This window comes from Haliaeetus leucocephalus, unplaced genomic scaffold (assembly GCF_000737465.1).
Source record: "Haliaeetus leucocephalus isolate CR32 unplaced genomic scaffold, Haliaeetus_leucocephalus-4.0 Scaffold495, whole genome shotgun sequence".
Lineage (NCBI taxonomy): Eukaryota > Metazoa > Chordata > Aves > Accipitriformes > Accipitridae > Haliaeetus > Haliaeetus leucocephalus.
Genome location: NW_010972931.1, coordinates 5,184,227 through 5,212,059, shown reverse-complemented (window position 1 = coordinate 5,212,059; position 27,833 = coordinate 5,184,227). Strand labels below are relative to the sequence as shown.

The 27,833-nt window shown below is 41.9% G+C and overlaps 1 protein-coding gene across 1 annotated transcript in view; it reads left to right on the top strand.

The window, feature by feature from the left end:
- Nucleotides 1-2,788: 2,788 nt before the first annotated feature.
- The window catches only part of MRPS9 (mitochondrial ribosomal protein S9), a 59,234-nt gene continuing 34,189 nt past the window's right edge, over nucleotides 2,789-27,833 (top strand). Inside the window, exons 1-2 of the mRNA XM_010575803.1 lie at nucleotides 2,789-2,899; nucleotides 8,579-8,749. Of these exons, the coding sequence (XP_010574105.1) occupies nucleotides 2,789-2,899; nucleotides 8,579-8,749 (282 nt within the window). The remainder of the gene's footprint in view (nucleotides 2,900-8,578; nucleotides 8,750-27,833) is intronic.

The window sequence follows — 27,833 nt, the reverse complement described above, 5'->3', positions numbered from 1 at the left end:
CTACTCTTAAATGCAAGTTGATTTAGAAATATTACTTTGACCATAAATCAACCGTGTTCTGTGTGATTCCTGTTGATCTACAGCTGTGACATGTTCTCAGAGAAGAACAGATGTAAATATTAGAGAAAATTGGGAAGTGTTCTGGGAAATGTTTTTTGCTGGAAAATGTAGATTTGTCAAAATCAAAGCCTTAGGGAGGAGAGGGGATTTTTTAATGAATATGCCATATTCAAATACAATTGGAAAATGTTTTTAAAAATGATCAAAATATCCTCTTGCTATACTTTGAAAAGAAAGGATGTAATTTTTAGACTGAAAGTAAGCTTTCATTTTGAAATCTAAGTAAATTTACACCAAAAACATCAGAAAAAAAATCCCTTAAGTCAAAACACTTCAAAGCTTACCAAAGACCAACATTTCAGAACTAACTTCTTTTTGATCTGAACTAAATTTTTGTATTTTATTCTTTATATTCTTTTTTATTTTTTTTTTCAAGATTTGCAGTTTTGGGGCCAACCTGAAACAGGAAAAGTTCTTGCAGTTATGCAAAATATGATAAGAGCAGGAAACCATTTTCTTTTACCTCTGCTGCTCTGTAAAAATGTGTTTTCAGCAGACCACCGACAGATCACGCAAGCTTTAGTATCTTCTCCAGAGAAGCTTCACCAAGTCGGAAGGGGGGGGGATCTCAGTCCTTCAGCCCCAGACCTCTCCACCCCAGGGGCCAGCAGATAATCCCTGCTCTGCTTCCCCAGCCTCATTTTGGACCCCAGGGAAAGCTTTTTTTCCAAAGGAGAAATGTGGAGGTGCCCTGCAGCTGGTGCTTTGCCCCTCTACGTAGAGGTGGCACCGTCGTGGGATCCCTCCCTTGCACGGGGGGTGACCTCTGCGTCCCAGTCTGGTCAAGGTCACAGCTTGGAGAAGCAGGTACCTGCTACTTGAAATGAAGCCCTGATTAAAAAACAAAGGATTTGTTTCTTGATACTGTGCCTTCCTGACGGTGACTTCTTTTCAGGGGCAATTAAATGCTAAGCATCGGTCTGTTAAATTTAGTGGCAATTTCAGTTGTAGGCGGCATCAAGTCAAGGACAATTTCAATTTCAGGGCAGCTTTTATTTCATGTTTTGAAACTGAGAGTGCTTTCTATTTAAGAGCAGCTTTTGTTTGAAATAATATAGCCTAGCCTGTTTCTCTGTGGCCCTGATCCCGCACCTCAGAAAGGACCTCACTCACAGCCAGAATCCTACTGAAAATCAGGTGTTTTCAGCAGGGAGACTGAAGTGCCCTAAGCACAGGCTGGGATTGCCTGTGCATGCCTGTCTCAGTGTGGGAAGGGTTATTAGGAGCCAGGGTTTTCTCCCTCAAAGCCCCCCAGCCCAAAGCCATTGGTGAAACCCTTCAGGAGAAGAGTCATCTGCAGGGTTCGACTTCGGATGCAGACCTAGATCAGAGCTCTGGCAGTTTGCAAAGGCATTTTTTTTCAGGCATGTCATTTGCTTCCCTGTGGGAGTGGGTGTCTGTACGTGCCTGTACAGCTGTACTTCATCTCTCTACGGGCAAGAGCTTCCCTGAGCTGCCTTCCTTAAGACTCAGGTTTTATATTACCAGGTAAATTTCCTTTCAGCTTTATTTGCATGGAGCAAGAGTGACATTCTGTGGCCAGTTAGATTTATGGCACCGTTCTCTCGCTTTCTTTTTTCCCCTCCCATAAATACCTCAGGGTATAAGCCATCCTCTGATAGTCTTTTGTTTTGTTTCTGGCTTCTATCACGCTTTGTGAGAAATAAAAATAGAGGAATTCTCAAACACATTTCTGTGGCATAAAATCCTTAGGGACTGCTTTACCACGAATTCCTGACAAATTCAGATGTCTATGTACTGATTATTATTTTATGAGAGCAATGCCTGATCGTAATGTAAGTAACCAGAAGCATGAAGAGACTATGACACGTTCCTCAGGCTCTGCTCTAGCTGGCTCAGCTCGTTGCACTTGGAAGGGACGAGGAAGCCATGTTCCAAAACCCCATAAAAAAATAAAGTGGAGTGCTGTTTAAAACAAAGCAGTGGGCTTTTTAGGCACTTATGTGCTCCAGATAATACACCAATGACACTAAATTGAACTCATTTAGCTGTAAACATGATATTACATTTGACAGTTTCCAGTGGTAAAACACCAGACAGTCCATGCTGAGGAGAAAAGAAACAATACACAAGGAGCAAAGCTCGTCACAAGAGTAGCCACAAAAGGGCCAACAGGGGAAAAAAATACCCAACAAAATCCCTGCATTTTTCAGTGGTTTGGAGTCATAACTCAGCTTAGACACACATGGTACCAAAAGCAACCTGCCCAGTTTAAACAGCGGAGAGCAGGCGCTGGAGTTTATGTTGTTCCCCTGTTTATTAAAAACGGATGGGAGCACTTGACAGAAAAATCAAACTTCTGGTCATGGCTCATTAATCTCTGTTGTATCTGTCAGATATGTGTGTCTAGAGTTTCAACAAGGCTCTAGAATCGAGATTACTGCTGAGCTCTGTTGTTTTCTCTAATTTTGAATGAGGGGAAATGCTGCCAATCACCCTAGGCGAGAGGGGAGCACGGGGCCATTGCCATAGCCCTTTGCAGCGGGCATCTCCCTGCCCCGTGGTTTGGATCTGATTTCAGAGGCAGTGACACCTCTTTCCCTTTCTCACCACAACCTGAGTTTTGGCTGGCTGCCTCCCCTCTCTCTCCCCTGAAAACCGGACTCATCGCTCGCCACCAAAGCGCATGCCCTTCAGTGTTAAGGTGATGACGAGGGCGGTGGATGCTCCTTCATCCCTGGATTCTGCTCTCGCACACAAAAGTGTTAATCGCATTAATCCGCTGAAGACAGTGGAGCTCCTCCAGTGTAAAACCAGGGTAAGTGATGGGCTCAGCAGGCCTAGAGTGGGCTCAGCAGGACTGAGACGAATATGGTATGAAACAATTAGCTGCAGATGGTATAGGAATCTCGTTTTCTGGAAATACAGATTTTGCCTGGAGATCTTTCTATATATATTGGATTTGTCAAACTGATAATGACTCGAACATTTGGAGAGAGAGGATAACCCACCACAGGGCCAGATGCAGCTGTGATGGGGAGGATGGAGGACGTATATTAGCCCCGAAACGTGGCTGTCTCCCCATCACATTGCCACGTCAATCCATGGTGCTGGGAGGATGGATGAGGCCCTGAGCAGAGCAGGGCAGGGGAGCTCGCCCGCTGCCTCCCCTTATGCCATTACTTTCCTTACTTGCTTTGGACATTGCTCATTTCATTCGCTCATTCTTTTCTTCCCTCCATTCTTCCTTTTTTAATTATCAGTGATGCTGTTTCCAGAGCTAGCAAAACTGCCAGGCACTTTGAGGATGAGGCACAACATTTAGCTGCTGCTTCACTTGAGTGCAAAACAGAGGCAGTTGTGAGTAGAGGTTTCCAGCTCCGTCAGCCGGAGGACAGACTGGGGACTCCTTTCAATCCTGATACTGCTAGCAAGGGTTCTTCTTCAGGCACAAACAGTGGATTCACGCAGCACAAATATAGACACAGACAGGAAAATAACAAAGAAGATCTGATGTTTTACAACTGCAGGTACACCACAGGCAGGCAATCTGACCCTCAGTGCTCACAAACTGTAAATGGCAATGGCGGGATCATGTAAAAGGCGCGTTTGCCAGCTCCCTTCTCAATGAAACACATGGAGTTTCCCTCGAGGGGATGTCTCTCCTGCCTGCCAAAGTCTGTCCTCGAGATCAGCCTTGCCCGCTGCGCCAACTGTAGGCTTGCAGGCATGGCTGCTGCGTGGTGCTTCAGATCATATGGAAAGCCATATTCCTGGGGATGCCCGGGTGTGCCGGAGAGCCTGCCTGCGCGGCAGTCAGCTGGACCGTGAGCAGGCAGCAGGCAAATGGCAAAAGGCAGAGCTTCCCCTTCTCTGTGCCGCAGCTCGCCGTTTCCGAGAAGCGCAGGCATAGCCCTGCATTTCAACCGCAGCAGAGCTTGCCCACACAGAACACTTCCCAAGACCATTTTGAAGACCAGATTTATAAAGTTTGACCTATTAAGAAACAGTATGTCCTATTAGATCTTAATGGACAGGGCCCGCTAATCTACCTGCAATGTGGTGGACTCTTCTAATCCAAAGAGTAAATTCCCATTGTCATAATGTTAGCTCCTATCGCTTAGAATATTTTTGCAGTGCGGTTTTAGGAATCTGGATTATTGGGCCTCTTGATCTGTTCATTCTTACAGACATGTGAGAGCTATACTAGCAGGTATAATTTGCTGTTGCTCAGAGAAGCCTGGGCAGCTATATATATATTTGCAGCATTTCTGAAGCTTCTCTGTATTTAACACTTAATTTTTTTCAATAAAGCGTAAGTGACGTAGGAGCCATTTTCAACAGTCACATCAGCACTTAAGCCCAGATCCTTTAAGCTATTCAAGTGCTTAGATATATATACCTCAGTGGAGGTGCTTCAGACACATCGGCGGGTTAGATGAGTAGCTTCCACTGAAATCTGCCCCCAGTTCCAGCTTCCCCTCAGTTGCTTAAGTTGTTCCTTTGGGATTTAGATACTGAGATGACAGGTACCTAAGATACACAATAGCTGGATGACATGCATAACGTAAAGATGGGTGTTTGAACACTGTGAGATGCAGGATCATCCTTAGCTGAGTGACAGCTCAGGAAAAGGCCATGTGGCCCTCCTAAGCATCTCCTGGCCACCGATAGCCCTGGAGTAAAATTGTCAGGCGGTAAGTGCTGACAGGGGCCCTTGAGGGTGTGAAATTTCTTATGCTGATACAGAAGGCATGGCACAGGGAAAACCTCCACACTAGTCAGCTTTTTGGGAGCCGAGCCGTAGCAGTGAGTCTCTCAACAGAGAGCACTGCCAGTCAGCTTGGACATAACTGGGAGCGGAGAAGGGACCCACACGCTAACCTGACAGAAATACAGGTTTGTTTCATTGAAATAGAGTGGGGGCATTTTTAATGGTGTGGTTTAACCCCAGCCAGCAACTAAGCACCACGCAGCCGGTTGCTCACTCCCCCCATAGCCAGTGGGATGGAAGAGAGAACTGGGAAAAAAGTAAAACTCGTGGGCTGAGATAAAGACAGTTTAATAGGACAGAAAGAAAGAAAATAATAATAATGATAATGGCAATAACAATAATAGTAATAATATTATAATAATAAAACAATAATGACAATAATAATAGTAAAAGAACTGGAATATACAAAACAAGTGATCCACAAAGCAATTGCTCACCACTCACTGACCAATGCCCAGCTAGTCCCCAAGCAGCGATCTGCACCCCCGCTCCCGACCAACCCCACCCAGTTTATATACTGGGCATGATGACACATGGTGTGGAATACCCCTTTGGCCAGTTTGGGTCAGCTGTCCTGGCTGTGTCCCCTCCCAACTTCTTGTGCCCCTCCAGCCTTCTTGCTGGCTTAGTATAAACACTACGTAGCAACAACTAAAAACATCAGTGTGTTATCAACATTCTTCTCATACTAAATCCAAAACATAACACTATACCAGCTACTAGAAAGAAAATTAACTTTAGCCCAGCCTAAACCAGGACAAACGGCAACCTGTGAGGGAGCTGGACTCTATCCTCCAAAAAGCTGATGCAACTGCTGCCAGGCAGGCATTAGCTGAGCAGACTCATTAGGCTGTATCACCTCCTAACTCTGCGCATCGGTCAAACAAAGCCACAAACTATGAACCCAGGATTTGCTGTCTTCTTCCATCCTTTTGGGTCCTAGTTTTTTTGCAGGAGACACAGAGAAACCTGAGGTTACAGACCTGCTCTAACTCTACTCCTATCTCCAGGACACAGAAGATAGAGGAGACTTTGGTGTCCCTTACTGCATGCTGTGGCAGCAGCACTTCTTTTCTTCTCGAAAAGACTTTGTGTCTCCCTGGAGAGAATCACAGAATCATAGAATGGTTTGGGTTGGAATGGTCCCTTAAAGGTCATCTACTCCAACCCCCTTGCAATGAGAAGCCAGGAAGTTCCCTTGGGTGATGCCATTTGGTGCTGCTGTGTACCACGAATACCATTTTTAAGCAGCCACCATGTCCTTTGCCTTCACGGTTTCCTTTCTGCTCTCTATTGCTAGTAATTTTTTTGCATGCATCTGTTACTTGAACAAAATAAAATGTTGTTTTCAAGTGTGTAAATACACAAAAAAAAGTTACTGGTAGTTTGCTGGGCAGGTTACTGGAAAGCAATTACAAATGTTTTTATGCTTAGCAAAATATGGCTGAAGATGTTATCTGCTTTGAACTGCAAAACCAGAAAGTACTACAAACCCTTTTGTTATATGAGACAATGCGTCACTGAATAAAGAATCTTTTTATGAAGGGAAAGCTAAAAAAACCCAGTGATATTATATTCAGTTACAATGAAACTGCAGCCTTTCCCTCTGCATCTCTGCTTCTACCATCAGCCATACAAAGCCCTTCTTCTTACCACAGAATATATCAACTGCAGGTCTCCAGTTAACTCATGTGTGAAATGTGCTTGATACCAAATGAATGGATGATCATAAAAACAGCGTTCCTTTTTCCTGGAAACAAAAACCAGTGGTGATACGTATTGCTTCTGTTTTCAGCCAAAGACTATAGTACCAGATGGCTAACACAACCGTAACAGCTAGCTGCATCTGGATTAAAAAGTTTGGATGGTGTGAGCTAATCTTTAAAAAATGCCAGATAACTTTTATCCCTTTAAATCATGTTACTGCTCAGTGTATTTCCTGCTCACAAGATCCTAGGACTGTTCAAACATGCTTTAGACATGTTCATTAAGCATCACTGAACTGAACAAAAGTCTAGTAACTATCTTTGTCAAGTCAGAGGTCAGCTTTTGGGATATGATCCAAGATCCACTGAAGGCAAGGAAAGATGTCTCACTGATGTCTGTGGCCTTTGAACTAGGAGCCTAGTGGTTATTTCCCCTTGTCTGCATCTATTATGGCTGCAAATGAAACTTATACTGGTTAAGGAAAAGAACAGAGAAGACAACTTGTCTCTTTGGATAAAATGACTTGGCTTTTCATACTTAAATGTACTTTTTCCCATGAAAGCAAAGATGTTTGGGTAACAATGTTTGGCTAGCTATGTAACCTGAATACTGAACAGACGGAGAAGAAAGACATCTTTTTGCTCTATATGACTATGAGATACCTGAAACAATAATTTGTAGGGAGGCCCTGGGCTTAGCTACAGTTGCTTGCACTGCAACAGTCAGATGTCATTTCAAATGACTTTTAATTCAATGTCTTTCAGAATCAGCTAGAATTTAAATTCATACACTGTTGGATGGGGGAGTTGTTGGCAAGGGCTTTGGGGAAGAAAGCATTTTGATTTTGTGAACAGCAAGACCAAAATTTGTGGGTGATGGACTAGGTACAGAGGACACTGTTATCTCTCCAGAGACTGTGCCAGGCTACCAAACAAGATTCTGAGTGCTAGCTCTTGGGTTGGCTTTGCTTTTATTTCCCCTCCCATTTTCTTTCCTGTAATGGTAGCTGCGTAGCTTAAAAATTCCCCGATTTCCCACACTAATCTTTGCCACAATGCCTCAGACACTCGATGGGAAGAGTCTCACAATTATTCAGTGTTTCACGGTGTTAAAATATCACAAGTATTCAAGTATTTCTGATGCGGGAACATCTACAAAACTGCATGACTCAACCAGGACAGAAAATAGAACAGCCTTGCAACGCCTTATGCTGTTTCTTGAACGTTGGCTATCTTAATGGGGTCAGCGGTGACATTTGTCTTGAAAGCCATCCAGTAAGGAGGGAAGTTCTCACACAGTCTTCCTCACAGATGGTGAGACCTGCCAGCAGTTTTACAGCTCGGCAGTGAATGGCTCTGCAGCTGTACGGGCATACCTGCTGGAAGGCTGCCCGAGTGATACAGCCAACACGTGCGTCAAAAAACCCCGGCGCCGGCGGTGGGTTCCTTTGTTTAATCTTCCTCCAGCAAACAAAAAGTGACTTGGCTTCAAAACAATGGGAGGGAAGAAGAAGAATAAGGGGAGAGGGTGATACTGAAAGATTTAGTTAAAGTCTATTCTTCTCTGGTATTTTTCAGAGTAGGGGTCAATGGTTTAAGTACAACAGGCTTGATTCACTGCCTAGATGAAGCAGATGGGGCAGATCGCCAGGCAGCAGCTTCCAAATAAAGGCTGTGGAGGGCAGCTTTAACTTTTCTTGCAAACCAAAGGGCCATTATAATAGCGAGAAAGTGGGACCTGACCCTACTCAGCCTTCACTTCCATCTGCTCCAGAGAATTCTTTGTGCAGCAGTTTGGGTCAGAAGGGCCACCTGAACTAGCCCTCTCCTCCTCCGCCAGCGGCCTGGAGATCCAGTACAGGAATCGGCAGACAGTCCTCCTGCACAGAGGACTACAGCGATTGCCTAAGATCATCCAGCCCTGGTGTGTTGTCATATACTCTCACCCGGAGCCCACATTATACTGCGAGGTGAGCTGCTGCACCAGCAAATCACAAAAGATGCTCTTGCCTAAAAGAGGAGACAGTTTAAGCATGAAACTAGAGACATCAGTGGGAACACGGACATTGATAGGGAAACACAAAGAAAGAGCGAGCTGACGTTTTTCAGCATTGTGGTCAGGAGCCAGTTGCCTGATTACTGTTATGTGTGTCGCAGGCATCATGATGATTTCAAAGTGGGGAATGAGGTAAGTTTACAGACATCTGCTGAGAGTTCCTCCCAAGAGAAGGCTTGAGCAAAAGGGTGAAAGTGCTTATTTGGAAGTGTGGTAAGTGGGCAGTAACTGTGGTTTCATGGGACAATTAGATGCAGTGCTCATAGGTCAAGTAGGAATGGACAGTGAAGATCCAGGAAAATGGAAACAAGCACTTTGTATCAGTTGCAATACAGGAATCAAGACAGGAACCAGAAGAGAGCAGCAAAAAGATACAGTCAAACTGCAGTCTGAAAGAATTATTTTTTCAGTAGAAGTCAAAATATGTTTCAGTGGCACTCAGCTTTCCCTGATCTGTGATGCATGCACAACTATTGTCCAAGACTCCTTTCCCTTCTCAAACCTGGAACAGACCCCAAGAAATCCCTCAGTGACCTAATAGAGGAGTACCTGGAATTAACACACACAGACAGCTACTTCTTATTGAAGTTTTTAGCATCACTGGTCTCTGAGCATCACTGTTAGTCTACAGAGGAGTCTATGTTATGTACCTTTCTAGATTTTTAGAAACCCTGACTTGGAGCTACTAGTACCCACGTTGTTTCCCAAGCTTTTCCAAAGCTTGAGTTATAAGTATGCATAACCATAACAACACGCAGATCTGATGAAAGGCTATTGTACGGATTTCTGTCCCATGTATGGAAATGTGTGAATACATTTTTTTCATGTCTCATTGGGCACATGTATTATTAGACAGATACAATGACAGACAAATAGATAAAAATAAATCATTCCACATATTGTATATCCAGAATATTCCACTGTCAGTAAAGTTATCTGTATTCCCATAATACCATTTATTTTTTTATTCAGATTCATAACTTTTTCAGTTTTTTCACACCAAAATCTGCTTGTTTCTCGAGTCTCTGAATGTGCACTGCATAACTGCCTTTCATATATCCAACATGTACCATTGCCTTTGCTTTCAGCCATGAAGTTTCCTAGACACCAAAACAAAGCATTCTTCTGCACCTGCTCGAGAGCTTTGCTCGAGAGCTCATACATCACAAGCTAGGCAGTTAGTTCCCACATAGTTCAGTGCTCTACTAATCCAGAAGAAAACTACACTTGCCCAAGTCCAGAGGGATTCTAATTTGGGACTCCTTTTTTCCAATGGAGTTATGTATGGACCAGACTATAGATATTCAGCCACAACGTACAAAAAAGTGCAACCAACATATACAGGGCCAGGAAAACAGAACAATGATGGAGGGGTCTGATTCTGGGGTCCAGGGACAACAGGAATCCCATGACTGGGTAAAGTCATCATTTCTCTCTTCTGCCCTGACACTGCACCTTATCATCAGTGTGTAATTCTTCAATTATTCCTGGATTGCTGTGATGAAACCTTGACTATTTTGACTTCAATTGACTTTGAAGAACTGGGTCAGAATGCATGTGTGACAGGTAATAAGCTGTAACTATAAAAGCAGTAAAAACCGCAGAAGGCGCTAGTGCAATATAGTCCCATTAACATATCACACCAGAAATCTTAATTTTGGAATTTCCTAAGGGTTTTTTTAACCTTTTAAATTTTTAACCATACAGTCTTCACACTATACTAAAAGTCCTCTTTGTATAACACCCAGGGTGGGGTCAGCAAGTGTAGCAGGAACTGAAACATGGGCTTCTGGTCTCAGCGACTGTAACCTCTGCTGCCTGACCTTAAAGATGCCAGTCAGGAGAGACACGGAGTGCCAGCGTGGGTTACGGTAGCATATTCTTTCATTGTTTGCTACTCACACCCTTATTTTCACAGAAGAAAAGGAAGATCAACAGGCCTGAAGGAAACTGGATGTAAGTGTTTCTGGAATCAGAAAGACTTATTTTGAGTATTAAGACACGTATGCATACACAGGGGCTGGGAGTGAGGAAAAGAAAAAATACTCAGCATGGGTGTTAAGGAGAGAAAAACAGTGTCTGCTGTGATGGTTAGTATTTGGTGCCCTCTTCTGCGCCCATCCATATTTTTAGAGTTCTTTAGAATCAGGAGAAGAGCATCTGTCTGTTGTCCATTTCTACGTAGCAGTGCTTTGCTGCTAGGGGCAAGGGGTCACCCTAGCAGATGTCAGCCATCGTGGTGATGGGAAAAGTAGAATCTTTTTTTTAGGTGAGAGGAATGAGTTTGTTAATAGACTGTAAAAGGCTGTGAATAGAAATTAAAAAATATTTAGCTGAGATTTCATTTATGACATCTAAATTATTATATTAATAAAAGTAGATTGTATTTTGATTGTGACTGAATAAGAAACATACCATGTATATAAGGTATATAATCAGTTTAATCACATGCTGATCCCAGGACAATCTCATCCCAACATTTTATGAAATTACAAATAACATATAGCGCACACAATACTTCATAGTAATTTAAATGTCACTTTGCTAAATGAACTTGAAGACAGATTTGCACTTCTTGAATGCGGAATCATTCCAATATTAATTTCTATTTTTTCCATTACTGAAAGATAATTTTATGCTAGAATTTCAAATACTTAAATCCAAAAGGTTCACTAATTCAGCTCTCAGCTTTTGAGTTTCAGCAGTACCAAATTCAATTGGAAAGCTTGCTAACTACCTTTATCTTTCTACCTTGAACTTCGCTTTATCTGCAGATGCACAAAGCACTGCAAACATCTTACAGCAGTTCTCTACTAGTCTGCCACAGCCCGGGCAGCTCTTGTTTCCTGCAGGATTATTCATTTATTTTGAAGAGGGATGATATAGAGGTTATATCATTGTGCCAGCTCACAGCTCCTCCACTGAGAACTGAAGAGAGCAATATCTAAATCATAGATGTTGTTATGAACATGACAAGCTTCAGGTTCCTGTATGGCAGTCCACCTGAGCCCCTGACCCCAGGCAGGGTTGCTCAGAAACATCATCTGGTTTTACCCTTCCAGGTATGTCTCTGTTCCTGTTTATTGCTGGTTGACTTCATGAGAAGAAATCCATTTGACATTTTAAGATTTACTTTCTTGGATACATAGGTTTGAGCAGCTGCTGCTAACCTCCCCTACAGTTTTGAAGCCAGTTTGTTTTCAGTCAAGCTAAACCTTAGAGCCAAAACTGTCAAACTTGGGTGACTACATTGCACATAGAGACATGGAAGCAATTGGCCAGACTTTTGAGGATGAAAAACATTCAGAGTTTGCATCAACTCAGCACCTTCAAAACACAGACCATTCATTTAAGTGAGCAAATATGTATTTAGATTCCCAAAGATAGACTCCTATTTGGAAAGGCTGGCTAGTATTTTCAATTTCCTTCAACGATGAACTGCCATGCTTACTAACCTGTCCTGCAAACTGTTACCTTCTTTCCTTTTTTTTTTAACTTTGGGGGAGGGAAGATACATCTTTAATGTAATTGCTAAGTTTTATACATATGTCAGGGGATAGGTAGAATGGGTTATATCACAGAACAAGGCTAAGGAAAATATGCAGACTGCCACTCTGAGCAGACACCTGACCTCAAAAGCACGCGCAGACACAGTGCACCCAGGCAAGCTCATCCCGAATCTGACATATTATTGTCACTAAGCAGATCTGAGCAATGCAAGAAGTCTTGCTATACTAGAAGATCTGCATCTTATTGTGCAGGAGTGCAAATCCCAAATGCAGGAGCATCTCTGCAAAGCTAACTTTAGCTTAAATGTTGCCCAAGCTTAACTCATACATAGGATCCTAACTTCAGTGTGGTGAAGCCTGTAGCGCTAACTGGCTGGCCCACTAATGGATTCAGTCAAACAATTGATCTCCCTGTAGCAGGGACATATGTTTGCTCCATGGGAAAACTTCAAGGATATACAGTCCTTCAGTGCCTTCTGCTCATCTAAAGAGGTCAGCCTTTTCTTACAAGCAATTAACTGGGGATGTTTTGTTTTGTTTTGTTTTGTTTTGCAGCTTGCTCCAGTAAAGAAATCCATAGGATGCCCATCCACAACTCTTAGTATTACATACAAGCATAGCGTGGACAAAACAAACTCAAGTGTTATTTCACAGTGTGGTTGCTTTCATGCAAACAGAGCTAATACAAACAGAGTAATTCAAGCACGGATAATTCATGTTAACTCTTCACTGAAGACACATCCATCAGTGGTGCATAGGAAGTGATTTTACCCTTGCTTTGTTTTCACTTAGGTCACTAATTAAAAGAAGTTAATCTAAACAAGTTTGAACTGGATTCAAAGTGTCAGCCTCAGGGATTTTCTTCTAGTTTATGTAGATGACATAAATTAATTGATGTAAACTTTTGAAACTTTTCTGGTGAGGACAAGATCAAGTGCAGTAGCAAATATGAGCACAGACTGCAAAAAACAGATTCCAGAGCTTATAGCACCTTGTTTTGTGATGTCTTATACTTTTATAACATATGACCATCTGCAGCTAAGTGGAGCTGGCCATCCCACAAAGGGACCAGTCAGGTCACTGAAATATGGAGTTGCCCTTTGCTTGTATTTGGATAACTCTGATGGATAAAACATTCTTCAACATTATTCAGGAATGACATCAAACAGTTTGCCTCCGTACACAAAAAATTGCAGTCTAGACTGAGAGGAGGCTTTCAGCATCCTTGTTTTCTACTCAATTTTGCAAAAAATTCTCTTTGAATTCATTATTAAATGAAGGCATTTAAAAATACTAAACCAAAGCTGCACTTTAAAATCAAACAAGGATGAAGTACCAGTGGAAAGAGGAAGGACATTTTCCTTCTTTTACCACCGTACCTACTGGTTTTGAAGGTGATTAACTGTTGTGTGCTCTAATATTAAAAGGATTTTTAAAAGGCATTTTATTGGGAGGATTCCTGATTTAAAGAGGTGCTTGAGGAAGTAATCAGCTGTTTTACTATCCTGTTGAGATAGCTATCTCTCTGCCACTGTAAGCTCAAGTAATATTCATATCAGTATAAGCAATGTTATGGCATACAATCTTAGAATAAACTGTGTGGAAAGTGGCTTCTAACATTGCATCATCTACGTAGTAAAAATATATGCCATTAATAGAATGTACTTACAAAGACAACAAACAAATATCATGGGTAGGCTGCCTAGGAGAAACAGGCTTTATCACTATGCCATCATCATATTCCTTCAACCTAATATAACGAAAATAACTTTGATGAGTCAGTTAAGAACATGATTTCAGAATAAAGCCACTTGGGTCTTCTTTTTCAGTGTCAGTCTATGAACATCGGATCAGCTGCCTCAGCCTTTAAACTGCTTGCCTCGTGTCACACTGCATAAACTGAAATAAGCAGAGGGATTTGTGCTAGAAGTCTCTTCTTTAAAAAGGAGGAGTCTGGCAGGGGGTGAATTTCAGAGGAGTCTCCCTGAGTTTGGAAAGCATTCCCTGTACCAATTGGTTTATCCAGGCTTTTTTGTTTGAGTCTGTCCTTACAGATTTCAGAAACTAGTTGTTCTGCCAGGCCTGACAAGGCTCTGAAAAAGTCCCTTTTTAACTGTAAACATCACCTAATAAATCCATAACCTTAAAAGTCTAGCAATGTCCTCAGTCCAAAGGTCATGAGGAAATCACTCTGACCTGCTACCTAATGTGGCTCAGCACTGATCAAAACACCATCGGTTCCTGAGCAGAAACAGATTAATTAATCTAATTCTAAATCTATAGTATGCTACTTAAATATACTGATGAAAGGATTGAGCCCAAGAGCCCAAGTGTCTAGTAGCTGTATCCTGAGAAAATAACTCAGATCTTGTCTGAATAGAATGCACTCTGGAAGTGTGTGCTGCCACCCAGCTCCCCACGGATCAGGGCAAATGTCACCTCACCTAGCGTTAACCACCTCTGCACCTCAAAGGAGACAGTCATCCCCTTCTAAGCCCAGGCCACCCAGCCTGCAACATCTCCCAGCAGAGGCAGTATCTGTGCACAGGGACCTCAGTGTCACCACGAAAGAGAATCTTAAAGTCAGTAGAGGTTTTCTCCTAAATATGCCTGAAGCCAGGGCATAGATCACACTCCTTGGCCTATGTCTACTTCAGCAGAGGGCAGGAGAGAAGCAAGCAGAAGGCAAGACAGGTCTGGACTGGGATGGAGAAGAAAGGAAAGAAGAGTGCCTGAGGGAACTAGAGAAGGTAGCACCACTCTTCGCCATGCAGACCACAGGACCGCACTTGGTGGGTTTGGTTGTGCCAGTACTCATCCTCTAGCAGAGCAGCAGGCACCTTAAACCTCAGCCGCACCTTGGGGCTGAAGAAATGTCAGGTTATGCCACAGTGCCTTGCTACACTGCGTGCAGTCCTGACAGAAGGGTTCACCCGAGACCTGCCACGCTGTTCTGGAAGCTGCTACTGGTTTCAGTGATGCAAGGGATTCTTGGGACTCTCTTATTGAGCCAGTGTCTAGGGCTATATACTAATAAATTAAACAGTGTCAGGGAAAGTTCCTGGACAGGGGAAGTCCATCAGCTATACTGTAAAATTACACTGTTAGAATAGTTCCAGGCACAGCTTTGGTCTGTGCCAAATAGGACTTTGCCAAGCATAGTTCAAGGATTAGTACAGCCCTGGCACCACTTCCAGCAGGTGGTTTGGATGTGGCTGCCCTTTGCTGAAGGATAAAGAGCTTTATTAATATAGTTGCAAGTCACTTTGTGACAGTTGGCCTCAGTGCTGGAACAGGGCCCCAGGATGCTTTGCCTACCACCAAGCGTAGCCTAAGCGCCTGCCAACTGAAGACACACTTGGCCTCCGCAGAAATTCAGGACCAGATGTGGGACGTTGTTCCCCAAAGGTCTGGAGACACTGAGAGGGTGGATGATAAGCCAGACCACTTCACTCACCCTCAGAACTCCAGGGCACTCTCTGACATGCCTCTGGAGAGCAATACCTCATCTGCGTGTTCTGCTGTTAGTCTGAGTTACATTTGTTGATGAAAGTGCTGATTGCTTTTGGTGGCTACCAGGAATGGAAATGGAACCACCGTGGAGCATGCGACTGCTGATGTTATAGGCAATATGAAAATGAAAAGGATTATACATCTTCCCACTTAGGTGTTCATTTCCACAGTTGTAATTTTCAAATGAGAGGGTATGTCCTGCTGCAGTCTTAACTTCCAGTAAACACAGATATGGTTGTTAATAAATATATACTGTGGCCCATAGAAAGTACAAATCATGTGCCTTACTACTATGCAATAAACCTCCTGGATTCCTTTTATTTAATTAATCAATGCATAGGGAGATTTTTATTTTAACATCAAGTCACTCCTTAACTGTTAGAGCTCACTCCCTGGAGAGAAATATCTCCAATTATCATAATTATCATATAGTTCAGCTTCTGCAAATTTTCTATTATGCATTTAACTTTTGGCATCATAAAATGTGAAGTGCAAAGTACACATGATGTGCCTTCCTGCACAACTTAACAGTAGCATTACCTACTTCATAGCTTTGCACACTCTTTGTACTTCTGACACGGAATTATGCAAACACTAGCCATTCTTTGGTACCAAAGTAAGAGAAAGCATTTCTTTGCTTCAAAAACACTTGCTATAAACCATTCCTCCATTACAGTAACCATTCAAAACCTGTGTACTCAATTTTTAGAAAAATTCCCAATGAAATTCCTGAAATCGTCATAACAGGTTAGTTTGTGAACTTTTCCTTCAGGGCTGACATGTATAAAAACTTTGCAAACAAAAGCCTTCTCTCTGTAGATACATTCATTCAACTTGTCCGACTTTATTCTCATTTATTTTGAAGAGGTAGGAGCTATCTCTGTTACAATGACACTGACATACCAGGACTGCTCCCAGCAATAGTAACGTATTAGATGCTTTCCAAGAAAGAATGGTTTCTCTGCAGCTTCTAAGGGGTAGCTTACTTGGCAAATGAGTTATTCAAGAAACTCACTTTCTGAATATACATATTCTCCTGGGTTTTCTTCAGAAGTTTTTCTAGATATTTACTTGAGAAAAGATCAGAATAGATCATTGTTGGAAATTTTAAGATAATCTTGCCACTTGAAACATTGGATTGCTTTTTTTAATTAAATATAATTAATCTGTATTTTGTACTTTTGATATTAGATGCTTTGAAGCTCTGGTTAAGCAACCTAAGGATGTATTTAAGAAATTGTTTCTGTGCATTTATGAATAAAAGCTTTTATTCTCAGTCTTGTTCATTTAGATGTTTTGGACACACACTATAGCTTCCTTTCTGCCATAGGCTTCTGTCCCACCATCATCTGTTTATTTTTACTCCTAAATGCACATTTGGAATTGTCACTTAAGGGAAAGCCTATTTTGTCAACGTCCTTCTCTGTTCTACTTCACTCAGTACTGTTTTTTTATGTCCATATCTTCACCTTCATGTCTTTAAATATTGACTTAAATATTCTTTAAATCTTAACTAAGAAAAAAGATAGACATCTTTATTGGTTTCTGTTAGAATTACTCATAATGTACTTTATATGCCATTGCAATAAAATAAATGTAAAAAAACAGATTTTGATCTAAATCAAGAAAATCTACCACAAATAGGACCATAACAGCTTGTTAGCAGAGAGTGAGAATATTGCTGTGGCACAAGGGTTTCTAGATTTTTCCAAAGACAAGTAAAACAATGAGATAGTAGTCTTAAAAGGAAGAATCTTCAGATATGGAATATGGAGGAACACTCAAGAATGTGGATTCACTTGGAGCTACTCAAAATATTATCATATTCCAACAGTAATGTTTTTATAGATTAAAATCATAAGTATAACTGGCAGTCTAAGGAGAAGTTATTCAGAGAAGATGAACCATCTTCTTATAAAATTGGTTTTGATTCTTTGAAAACATTTGGCTTCCATCTGCTACAAATTGTAAAGCAAGCACAGAATAGGTACAAAAGAGAGAATATTAATTACTCTCTTTATTCTTGTCTTTGATTTATGAATATGATCTTACTTTTGTTAGTATAAATGAACAGTATATATATTGGTGTAATGAGCATATTTTTAAGTAGAAAGAAGATACTTCCCTGCCCATGCCCTTTTACAGCTCCTCTTTTGGGTCAGCTTGTTCAGACATCTTTAGTAGGGTTCAAAGAGGCTACAAGCTGCATATATGTAACTTCAAAGTTTAAATCCACTATTTATTGGCCAGCACCCACAAAAGGTAGCTGGGACTTAACATTTAAGTGTTGGTATGCTCGCCACCCTGACAAGGCACCTGATGACTCTCTGCTAGCCAGGCAGGCATCAGTCGTGGGTGGAAAGGCTGATCTCCAGGGCTCCTGAGGATGGTCCCTCAGTGTGGCAGAGCTGCCATCTTCTACCATAAGCTGAAAGTCTCTGGCCTGAAAAAATTCCATGAATTGATCCTGGAAATGCTTAGGACCTGGTTTTGAAATCCCTTCTTGGGGTGAATGGCATTGAATAGTGTGCCATTAACGTCAACAGCTTTGTTCACCAGGGAAGAAGCTCTTTAAAGAAATATGGCAGCAGAATCCTGGCCGTGGCTCAGTTCTAAAATGAACTTCAAGAGAACAGAATCACCCCATTTTTGCAAATATGTTCAGTTAATTATTCTCTGCCTTCATTGACAGTATCTGTTTTTCCCAGAGGAGATAACCGTTCTTCAGTTTCTGTTCACAGTTCGGACGCTTCAGGCACAAAAAATGCAGTGCTATGTACGTTCAATTTTGTTACAATCTTCCACTCTACATTTATGTTAATTTGCTTCACTGACCTTAAACTTAACTTCTGAAGATTCCTAAATTTTATATTTTTCTGAATACCATATTCACTACCAGTAACAGCAGGGCCATTACTCAGTGATAGTGACAAGCTGTTCTATGGATTCTAACAGCTAAAACACATACATTACCATCATCTAGAACTAAAGCTTAGCTGAGAGATTTACCAAATATTGCAAAGAAGGTTTGAGAATTCATGCGGGTCCTCTAATGTTTGAAAGGAGAAGACTCACTCAGATATGTTGACTCATTTTGTCAGATTTGTTCTACTACTGGAGTGAAGCAGCAAAATATTTATCATCTAATTTTCAGCGTGAACATGAGAAGACGAAAATTTGCTTTCTCTTAAGAATTTCAAACAACTCCAATTTTGTACATCAAATATTTGCATTAATCTGAGAAAAAATCTGAAGACCAATGTGTGTTTGTGAACATTCTCAAAATAATTAGAAGGTGCTTGACTATCATACGCTGGCAGAGTGTGAAAACCTCTTTCAATAAACCTAAATAAACAATTTAAAGCAACAATTAAACTACATATCATTTGCAGAAAATTTAAAACAGAAAAAGGCAAAACAAATTTTGTTTCCCCAAGCCTGGTCTTCATTGCGAGCCCAACTGTTTGCAGGCTCCAATGAGGTGTTTAAAAAGTGACCTGAGTGCTATCCTGCGCATACTTTATCAAATAATTCCTCGTTTAATTTCATGTTCTTCAGTGTATTGTCCATTGGATGAAATGGCACTGAGACAAACCCCTCACCAGAAAGGTTTCTTGTTTATAAGTACACGTGTATTTCTTAAAACACTCTATCAGCTTGAGTAAGAGATATCATTATCAGGTCAAGATGAAGGAATTGCCTTGACATGATCAGAGGGAAAATGTCCATATTAAGACAAGAATAATAGCCCTATCAAGAAAAGTGGTGGGAAAAGGATAGATCCAGGCATGTAAGGAATATCTCTGCCAGCTGTATCTCTCAATCCTTTACTTACTCAGATGTCAAGAGCAAGTACTTCTAGTGCAGGAACAATAACCAAATGCCTAACCATGAAAGAACTCTTTAAATATTATTCACAGGAGTAAAGTTACTCATTTGTTTGAGCATTTTCAGAATCAGAGCTTTTATGACAAATGCATCTAAAAGCAACATTTTTCCCCTGAAGAGCAACAACACTGGCTGTTTGTCAGGAAAGCATTTTTAAAAACCAAACCTTTCATAATCATTCTACTGTTTAGTCCTCACACATGCAACAACATTTGCCTGTAGTGGGATTGAAGTCCTGCTCTTAATGGTTGCTGATCCCAGAATAGCTAAACACACAGTCATCTTTTGTTCTCCTATTTTAGCAGAATGAAAATCCAGGGAAAATGAGCATATAAAAGCTATGTGGACAGGATCTGATCCAGCAGCCACAAAATCAGTGTCATACCTTCCATAGACTCAGGCAAATCAGATCAGTAAGGTCAAGCCTGTATAGGCAAGGTCAGTAAGGTATGGAGCTGTCCCTGAAGTATATGAAAGAGCAAAATACCAAATGCTATCACCTATTGTGGACAAGTAAGTTAGACTTACCTTCAAGTTCTGGTTCAGTGCTAGACTTTTTGGAACGTAGAGGAATGAGCGCTGATAGGAGTCACAAAGTACAGAAGAGAGGCAAAGAGAAAAAATGTCTATACTACTGATCCCACAAAAAGTTACATGTAGTTGACTTCTCTCCCCTTTTTAGTGTTTGAAACTGTAGGATTTTGTTTTGAATAGTATCACATTTTCCCTGACAACCCCACTCTAAAAAGATTTTTTCTGAAGGTTCCTTGCATAAAAAAGCGTATTTCTTTCCATATTTGCTCAGAACCTCTAGATTCGAACAGAAACTCTTAATGAAACTCTTGTTTGATTCTCTTTTTTTAATGTATCTGTACGAGTGGAAAACTAGCAAGCACATCCCAGGGGACAGTGAAATCCTCTCCCAAGAGATATTTAACAAGCCTTTTTGTTTTGCTTTGCTTTTATTTAAGAAAACTGAAATAATTTAATGTGATCTGTTTTAATCATATTGTATATCTAAGTACAGATTGACCTTTCCATGTAACTTTATAAATGACTGAGAAGGCTTGGTCAAAGAGACAAAATGTCTGGCATTCTTTAAAATAAGCTGGAGCCTACTTACCTCCGCAAGGTTCAGGATAATTTGCTGCCAGCCAACCATGTTCAGTTGGATTGTGGCAGCACATTACAAATGACACGACTTGTGTCATCAATAAGTAAGTAAATCAGTCAGTTTGTGACCACACGCACAGAAGTTGCAGATTCCTTCTCTTTTCTCCCCCAAATTTGCAAACTTTCTCTCCCCTGTTTTGCCTCCCATTTTGAAACAGAACTATCATAATCTGAGAAATACAGTTGCTTGCTGCAGATGTTCAGATTTAGGCTGACATGCAGTATTAGCTTCTCACATGTAAGGAGGTGATGATTCAGACAGTTTCTACTGATACTTATAATAATCTTAATTATGCATGCTATTTCATGAGTTAGCTCCAGACTGCATCATTTGCCCTCTTAAGTGCTTTCTTTGATGGCTGAAGATGGCAGAGCAAGACATGTCAAAACAGAGACTGCCTTTCTACCTGCAGGTCAGATGGTTGAGAAGAGAAAGCGTTCAATAGTGCTTCCTACTCTTCTCCTCAGGATTATTTCCTGCAGTTGGAACTTGGCCCAGAGTGGTCAATGGCTGACAGGTTCTCCAGGCTAGCATAAAACACCTGGAGGCAAAACTATTTTCCAGGTGCCAGCCTAGCTCTGAGAGAGCAGAGTACTACTTGTGCATTCGGGTTAGATCTTGCACTGATGTTTGAATGCTAAAGAAGTTTCCTGTGCTTACCTCCCCCTCCAGCGGTACCCACACAGGATTATTGTGCACTAAGCTCTTCTACTTGTGCAGCAGAATGACAGGAAGGGATCTTTTCCAGGTGTTGCGCTGACTGGGTCTTCAGGTACTGGCACCCACAGGGTAGACCGTAGGTAGTGCCTCGTTGCTGCATAAAAAAGAGAAGCCAAAAAGAATGATCAGTCCTTTTATCAGAACATCTGGGGAAGACATCTGTATTATGTTAGATACTTGGTTTTGCTGGACACTTTATAGCATTGACATAGATTCAATACAGGCACATGAATTGCTTGTTTCTGTAAAGAGCTCTACAGCAGAAAACTGCAGATTATTTTATTATTTGAAAATAATGGTCAGAAAGTAACAGCATTACTTGGTGCTTTTTTTTTCTTAATCCAGATCCAATTTGTCACTCTCTTTCCTTGTTATTTCTGTGAAAGATGCATCATATGTATTTCTTTAGACTTTCCGTGAAAGCCCTGATGACTCAGAAACTTCTGCTGCTACGGCTGTTTTAAAACCTGAAATCTTTTAAGACATACTTTCTTGTGCTTCATTACTTCAGAGACTGGTCCAAAGCCTGTTAAAATAAAGTTAAAGCTCCCTTTTCAGCTCTGAATTGGCTGGTATTTTGGTCATAATTTTCATTTTGAGAGGAGAAGAAATTTAATTCTGAATAACTATTTTGTCCTCTCTAGAGCATCTCCAAGAAGCATGGAAAAGTGTTAGGTGCTAGATCTGCCATTTCCTGAGCTCCAAAGACACCGAGAGGACCACTTTTATTCTATAACTTTTCAGCTCCCATCTAGCTTTCAGCAGGTGAACGCAGTCTCCTGACAGATTAGTTTGTGGCCAAGGTGACCACGTCCTCAACAACCTGGTCTCCTCGGCAGGAGTAACTTAGTGTCTGGGACCACAGCACCCTATGGGACAGCGCTTGGTCATTGACGGTCATGTGCCCTGCATGAATTTTAGTCTAGCTGGAAAGACGTGAGGCCACGGGAAGGCACATCCCAGCCTTAAAACCAAAATGGAGCTTGCAGTCTGACAAAGATACAGATGGAGTTCACAACCTCCAGCAGCATCCATAAACTGTACATTGGCAAATCCCTCGCGTTGTCCCAGGAGGGCACGCTCTGAGTTGTATTTTCTGGTTATCTGGTGAGGTAGACAGGACTTACAGTGTCTACTCCCTATCTATAAATGAATCTTGGGAAGCATATACAATTTGAAAAACTACTGTTTTCTTCTATTTATTCTGAATATATGTATGTCTCCAGTACTTAGAAAAATCAATAATGAAGAGTTTATAAATCTGAACAGGTTCAGTAATGGAAATAGCAATAAATTTCCTTCTGTGTGATGAAGAGATAAAACTACTACTGCTCTGTGTCTACGGATGGGGGAGATTATTTGTATTTCTAGTTCTATTTTGGGCTGTTCCAAATGGCTCCACTATACAGGGAAGGTGGTCCTAATCAGTGCTGATGTGACTTGATCAAGGTCACTTAGTCTCTAGGCCAGTCCTTAGGCCTCTTTTATTTAGCAGTATAGGCACAGTTTCTGGATATAATGTCAGCTCTGACTCAAAGTTGCTGCTAGGATCAGTAATGACATTAGTCTAATTATACAGAGACAAAAAAGTCTGATGCAAACCCTAGTCTAAAGAACAGCTCCAAATGATTCTATTATTGAAATACTGAATCAGCAATAGCAACAGTGATAAACATATGGAGGCAAAGCGTATGGTAGACAAATGACAAAGACACATTACATAGTCTAAAAGCACTTGCCAACTAAAAATAGGCCCAGACACTGCATTTGGATCTCTTTGGGCTGACTCTGGCATCCATGTGGAATAAAACTATCTTCAGATGCCTCCAAATTACATCCATACAAGTTCTCTTTCTTTCTGAGAACTGTTTGTAAATTCAATGGGGGCTACTCGAGCACATAAATTATGGCAGAGCTGGAACATAATACTGCAGAAAAGAATGCTCTCCAAAATGCCTTGCAGTGCTCAATGATACCCATAAGCTGTGGGAAAAAAAAACAACTGACAACCCTCGGACTGTGAAGAAAAGATGAAACAGATGCGGGGCTGTGATCCAAAGCGCAGTGAAGATCTGGGTAACACCTTCTTTCACAGAGAAGGAAAGCTGTAGGAACAAAACAGGGGGCACTGCTTTACAAGCAAAGATCTCTGGCTATTTTTGATTCACCTTTACTAATTCTGTGCTCAATCCAAACCACTTTCATTATAAAATGAAATACAATACCTCTGTATTTGGTGTTGTCATGTAAATTTTATTTTTATATTTGATAAATAGTTGGAATAATGATTCTTGAAACCTCTCTCACAGCAGACTTGATTGACAGCCCCCTAAGTGCTATGCCTTTTATAGCGTAACATAATTGACAACCCTTAGGTAGCTAGCATATGCAGTCTACGAAATGGAGTGTGCTCACTCCACATTTGAAGAAAAGTAGGTGCAATTAAATAGTTGTTATTATTAGCTTTTAAAAATATAATTAATGTGTTTGCATTTAAGAAAGCATGACTTTTGGATGTATCAGCCTCAAGCCTTTCAAGAGTGATGAAAAAGATCAATGCAAAACAATTTCCATGCCAAAAAGCACACACATGCCATAAAATATATAGAAATTACTTAACTGGAACTGAGTTAAAATACTGCTGAATTCTTTGCATTTTTAACAAGCATTTTGTTTTTTTCAAACACATACTGCTCAGCTTCTGAAACACAAAGTTTTCTGTTAAGCCACCCTTCTCCAGTGCTCTCCCTAGCCAAAACCTCAATTTTTTTGTTGAACACTGAACCTGAGTGTTCCTAAACTTCTCTGTGTCTAACCAGAATCCAGAAAGTGCCCCTGATTAGGTTCTGAGGAGTGTTCTCTGCTTGCAGATGCTCTGTCTAGCATCCTCAGACTCTGCCACCCAACCACTCAGTCCCTGGACAAGCACTGGTGATTGCTGTCCCTTTTGACACAGGTGACCTAGAACTTCAGCAAAAACACTTATAGCCTAAGAAAGAAAAGCACAGGGGAAAGAGAACAGAAAAAATCATTTATAAGAAGAATAACTTTAGTTCAGAATTCAAAACCAAACTACTCCTTTATTTTTGTTTAGGGAAAAACCTGAAAAACTTTGGCATCTCTTCAGAAGTGGATTTAGATTATGGCATTGTGAGAAGTTTTAACTCTCCTACAACTATTTGGTTTGTCTTCTGCTTCATCAAGTCCCGCCATCTCTGCTGCAGGTTAGCTTGTTCTGTTGCATGGCAGCAGGTCCTGCTACATTCTCCATGAAGTCCTGCCCTCTTCTCCTGCATAAGTTTTTTGTGTGTCTAAGCCTAAGATACTGCCTTCAGCTCACTGCAGGTCAGGAGACTTCATCAGGGAAGTATCTGTATATTTGCCCTGTCTTTCTACTCTTCTGTAAGCATCTATCATTGGCCACTGGTAGAGTGAAGCCGTCAGGCTCAACGGACCTTTGGTCTGAACCAGTACTGCCATCCTTGCCATCTTCTCATCTGCATCTGTGAGGCAGTGAGCTGGAGTTCCATACATCTCCATCACTGCCACTGGGATACCTGTTCCTCAAGCAACTGGTTTTCACACTATCCATACCAGTAACCTGAACTCATGCTATCTACAAATCCCACCTCTGATTACAAAAGGACAGACCAAAATTCACCGCAAGACTGTCTGCATATAGGCTGGTAATGTAAACAATCAGCAAATTTGGACTGAAGCTCAGCCTTAGGTTTGTGCTCAGGAATTTGCATATACTACAGATGTGCCCCTCAGGCTGTCCCCTGACCCATGCACGTGGCAGGCTCAGCCTGGTTTCCTTATTTTGCATTTAGTGATTTTTCATTTCAGAAACCTCAAGGCCCACACAGAAGCACCATTTTCTTAATGTCAGACCATCCCCCAAAGACAGCACTCCAAAGCTTTTATCATCCCAAATTATATGCTTACCCTCGTTACCTAAGTCTCAAAACAAAAGCAGGTAATGCACTGCAGGCAACAGTCTCCAGTTCTGTGATTGCATAGAGCATGATTAGCAAGTTACACAAGTATATCTGTAATCAGATTCACAATTTGAACAAGTCCCCGGAGTTGAACATTGCCCAGCTGGGCTCAAAAAGGACATTCCTGCCACACAAGAGACTAAAGATCCACAGAGGGCTTAGCGAAGCATCAGAGTAGTTTGCATGGATTAGGTAAGCATCTACAGTCTGTCAACTAAATGCAGAGACAGAAAGAGAAGCCCTTTGGAGTTAATCTTGGGATAAGTAGATTAAACATGGTTTTCTTGCATTTCCCTCCACCTCTGTCTTAATACTCTTGACAGAGGAATGGGGATGCAGGGGGTTGAGCATGTAAGTAACTTCTCCTCATTTTTATCTTACCTTGGCTTGTGCTAAAAACTGATTTTGAACTGGCAAACCCAGACTCCTGCCATTCAAGCAGAAGTGGCAATCCTTCCACTAGAAGGAATCTTTCTGGGACACATCAGCCTTGCCCACCATGGAAGTACATTTTCTTCAAAGCATCCCAAACAATAACTACATGTACTCGCACCAAGCTGTAGTCTACAAACCGTTCACCCAGGCAGTGTCTTACAGGGACAAGTAAGCCCAGGTAAACTCCTTGGCAGCAGCAGGATGGCTGGGAAAAATACCTGAAATTTGTGCAAAAATATTCCACCTTGAAGGGGCAGCCACTACTTTCTAAGGGCTGACCGCTCTAAAGTTCCAAGGGAGACACAGCATGGCCCTTGTCATTAAATGCTGGACTCTGCCTATACCAAGGTCTCCATTCAGCAATTTGTAAGAACAATTTTGTAATCTCAGACTGAAACCATGGACTATATGAACTCTCATGTCATTGCAAACATGCTTCAGACTGCAAAAGCATTTAGGATTTTTTTCACAGCAGGCACAGGGGGTCAAGGGAGATAGATTTAGGGGGTCAAGGGAGTTGGATTTACATCAACAAGTTTCCAAGTATAAGTGGATGATATTTTATAGGTGGCCCTGCTCCTTGAGTTTAATTGACAATTAATTATATGTGGGAAATTAAAACTGTTCACTCCAGCGGCGCTTCATTTCTGTAGAGCTGACAGGGATGAGAGGTAACAATTGCTCAGTGCGGTAAGGACTGAGGAGTTCCTCCGCCACTGAACAAAGCCAAGCCGCAGGGCGACAGATGGCAGATGAGATTCACCATGGGCCTTGAAGAGGCCATACCACCTCTGGCTTTCTCCACCCCTCCAGCCTTACTGGCTGCTCCAGGAGGTGGGTCAGTGGGACTGTGACCCTAACCCAACCCCTTTTTTCTCTTTTGGAGAAGCAGCTGGTAACCAAATGCCACCCCTACGCACTCTGTGAATGAAAGCACGGCTGCAGTTCCCAGTGCTTGGCCAGGTGTGCACAGGAGAGAGACACTCCACCGCTCTCCTTCGGTGCAGCTTTCATTGCATTCGCTTGCATGTCTCCACGTCAATAAAACTACTGACATTTTCATTTTCACAGTCAGTAACCGCAAGAATAAATGCACCTTTACAGGCGGCTTCTCCTTGACCTCCTGACACGGGTGACCACCCTTGCCCACAGTCAGTTTTCTTATACCCCTTTTTATATCCCAGGGAGGAAATAATACTTGCGTCTGCATTGGGGGAAGCAAGAGCCACCCATGAAAAAGTGAAAACCAGAGATTCACTCCCAGAATTTCCTCTTAAAGAATAACTGCTCCTAAAGAGAAGGTCCCTGTAAGTCTAAAGTAGAACTTTTAAAATTATTAATTTCCACTTTTCCTGTGATAGAAAACACTGCTGCCCAAATCCAATCACCTCTAAGGGTATCTACTATGTAACTTGGGGAAACGATGAAAACTCTCAAGGTTCAGCATCCAGATTAACGTCACCTTGGGAGGTAACAGTACTGATACCAACCCCTCCCTCAGCAAGAGGTGACTGCTGCATCTCTGAAAACGGGCATTTTTTTCCATGGAAAAAAAGACCCGAGTGCTAGGGCGAAATACGCTTTTTGCTCCAACTCTCCAGGGTAGTGGTGTTGCACCAGACATGCTGCGATTTCCAAGGCTACCTGCTTCAAGAGGAGTCTTGATTTTAGCCTTTTCCTTCAGAGGTGGGGCTCACCGGAGCAGAACCCACCTGAGGTGACAGCCGCCCGCCCCGGCGACCTCCCGCTGACCTGATCCCCCGTGCGACCATAACGCAAGTTATAAACCATCATTCTAACGATCAGCCTGATTTTTTAATGATGCTGACGTGTTTTACCTCTCAAAACCACCCTCACCCCCCCGCGGCCCGCTCACCCTCCCGAAGGACGGCGGCGGGCAGCGGACGCCACAGCCTGAGGAGACCGGGGTGGGCAGCAACGCGCATGCGCGGCGCCGGCCCCGCCCCCTCCGTCCC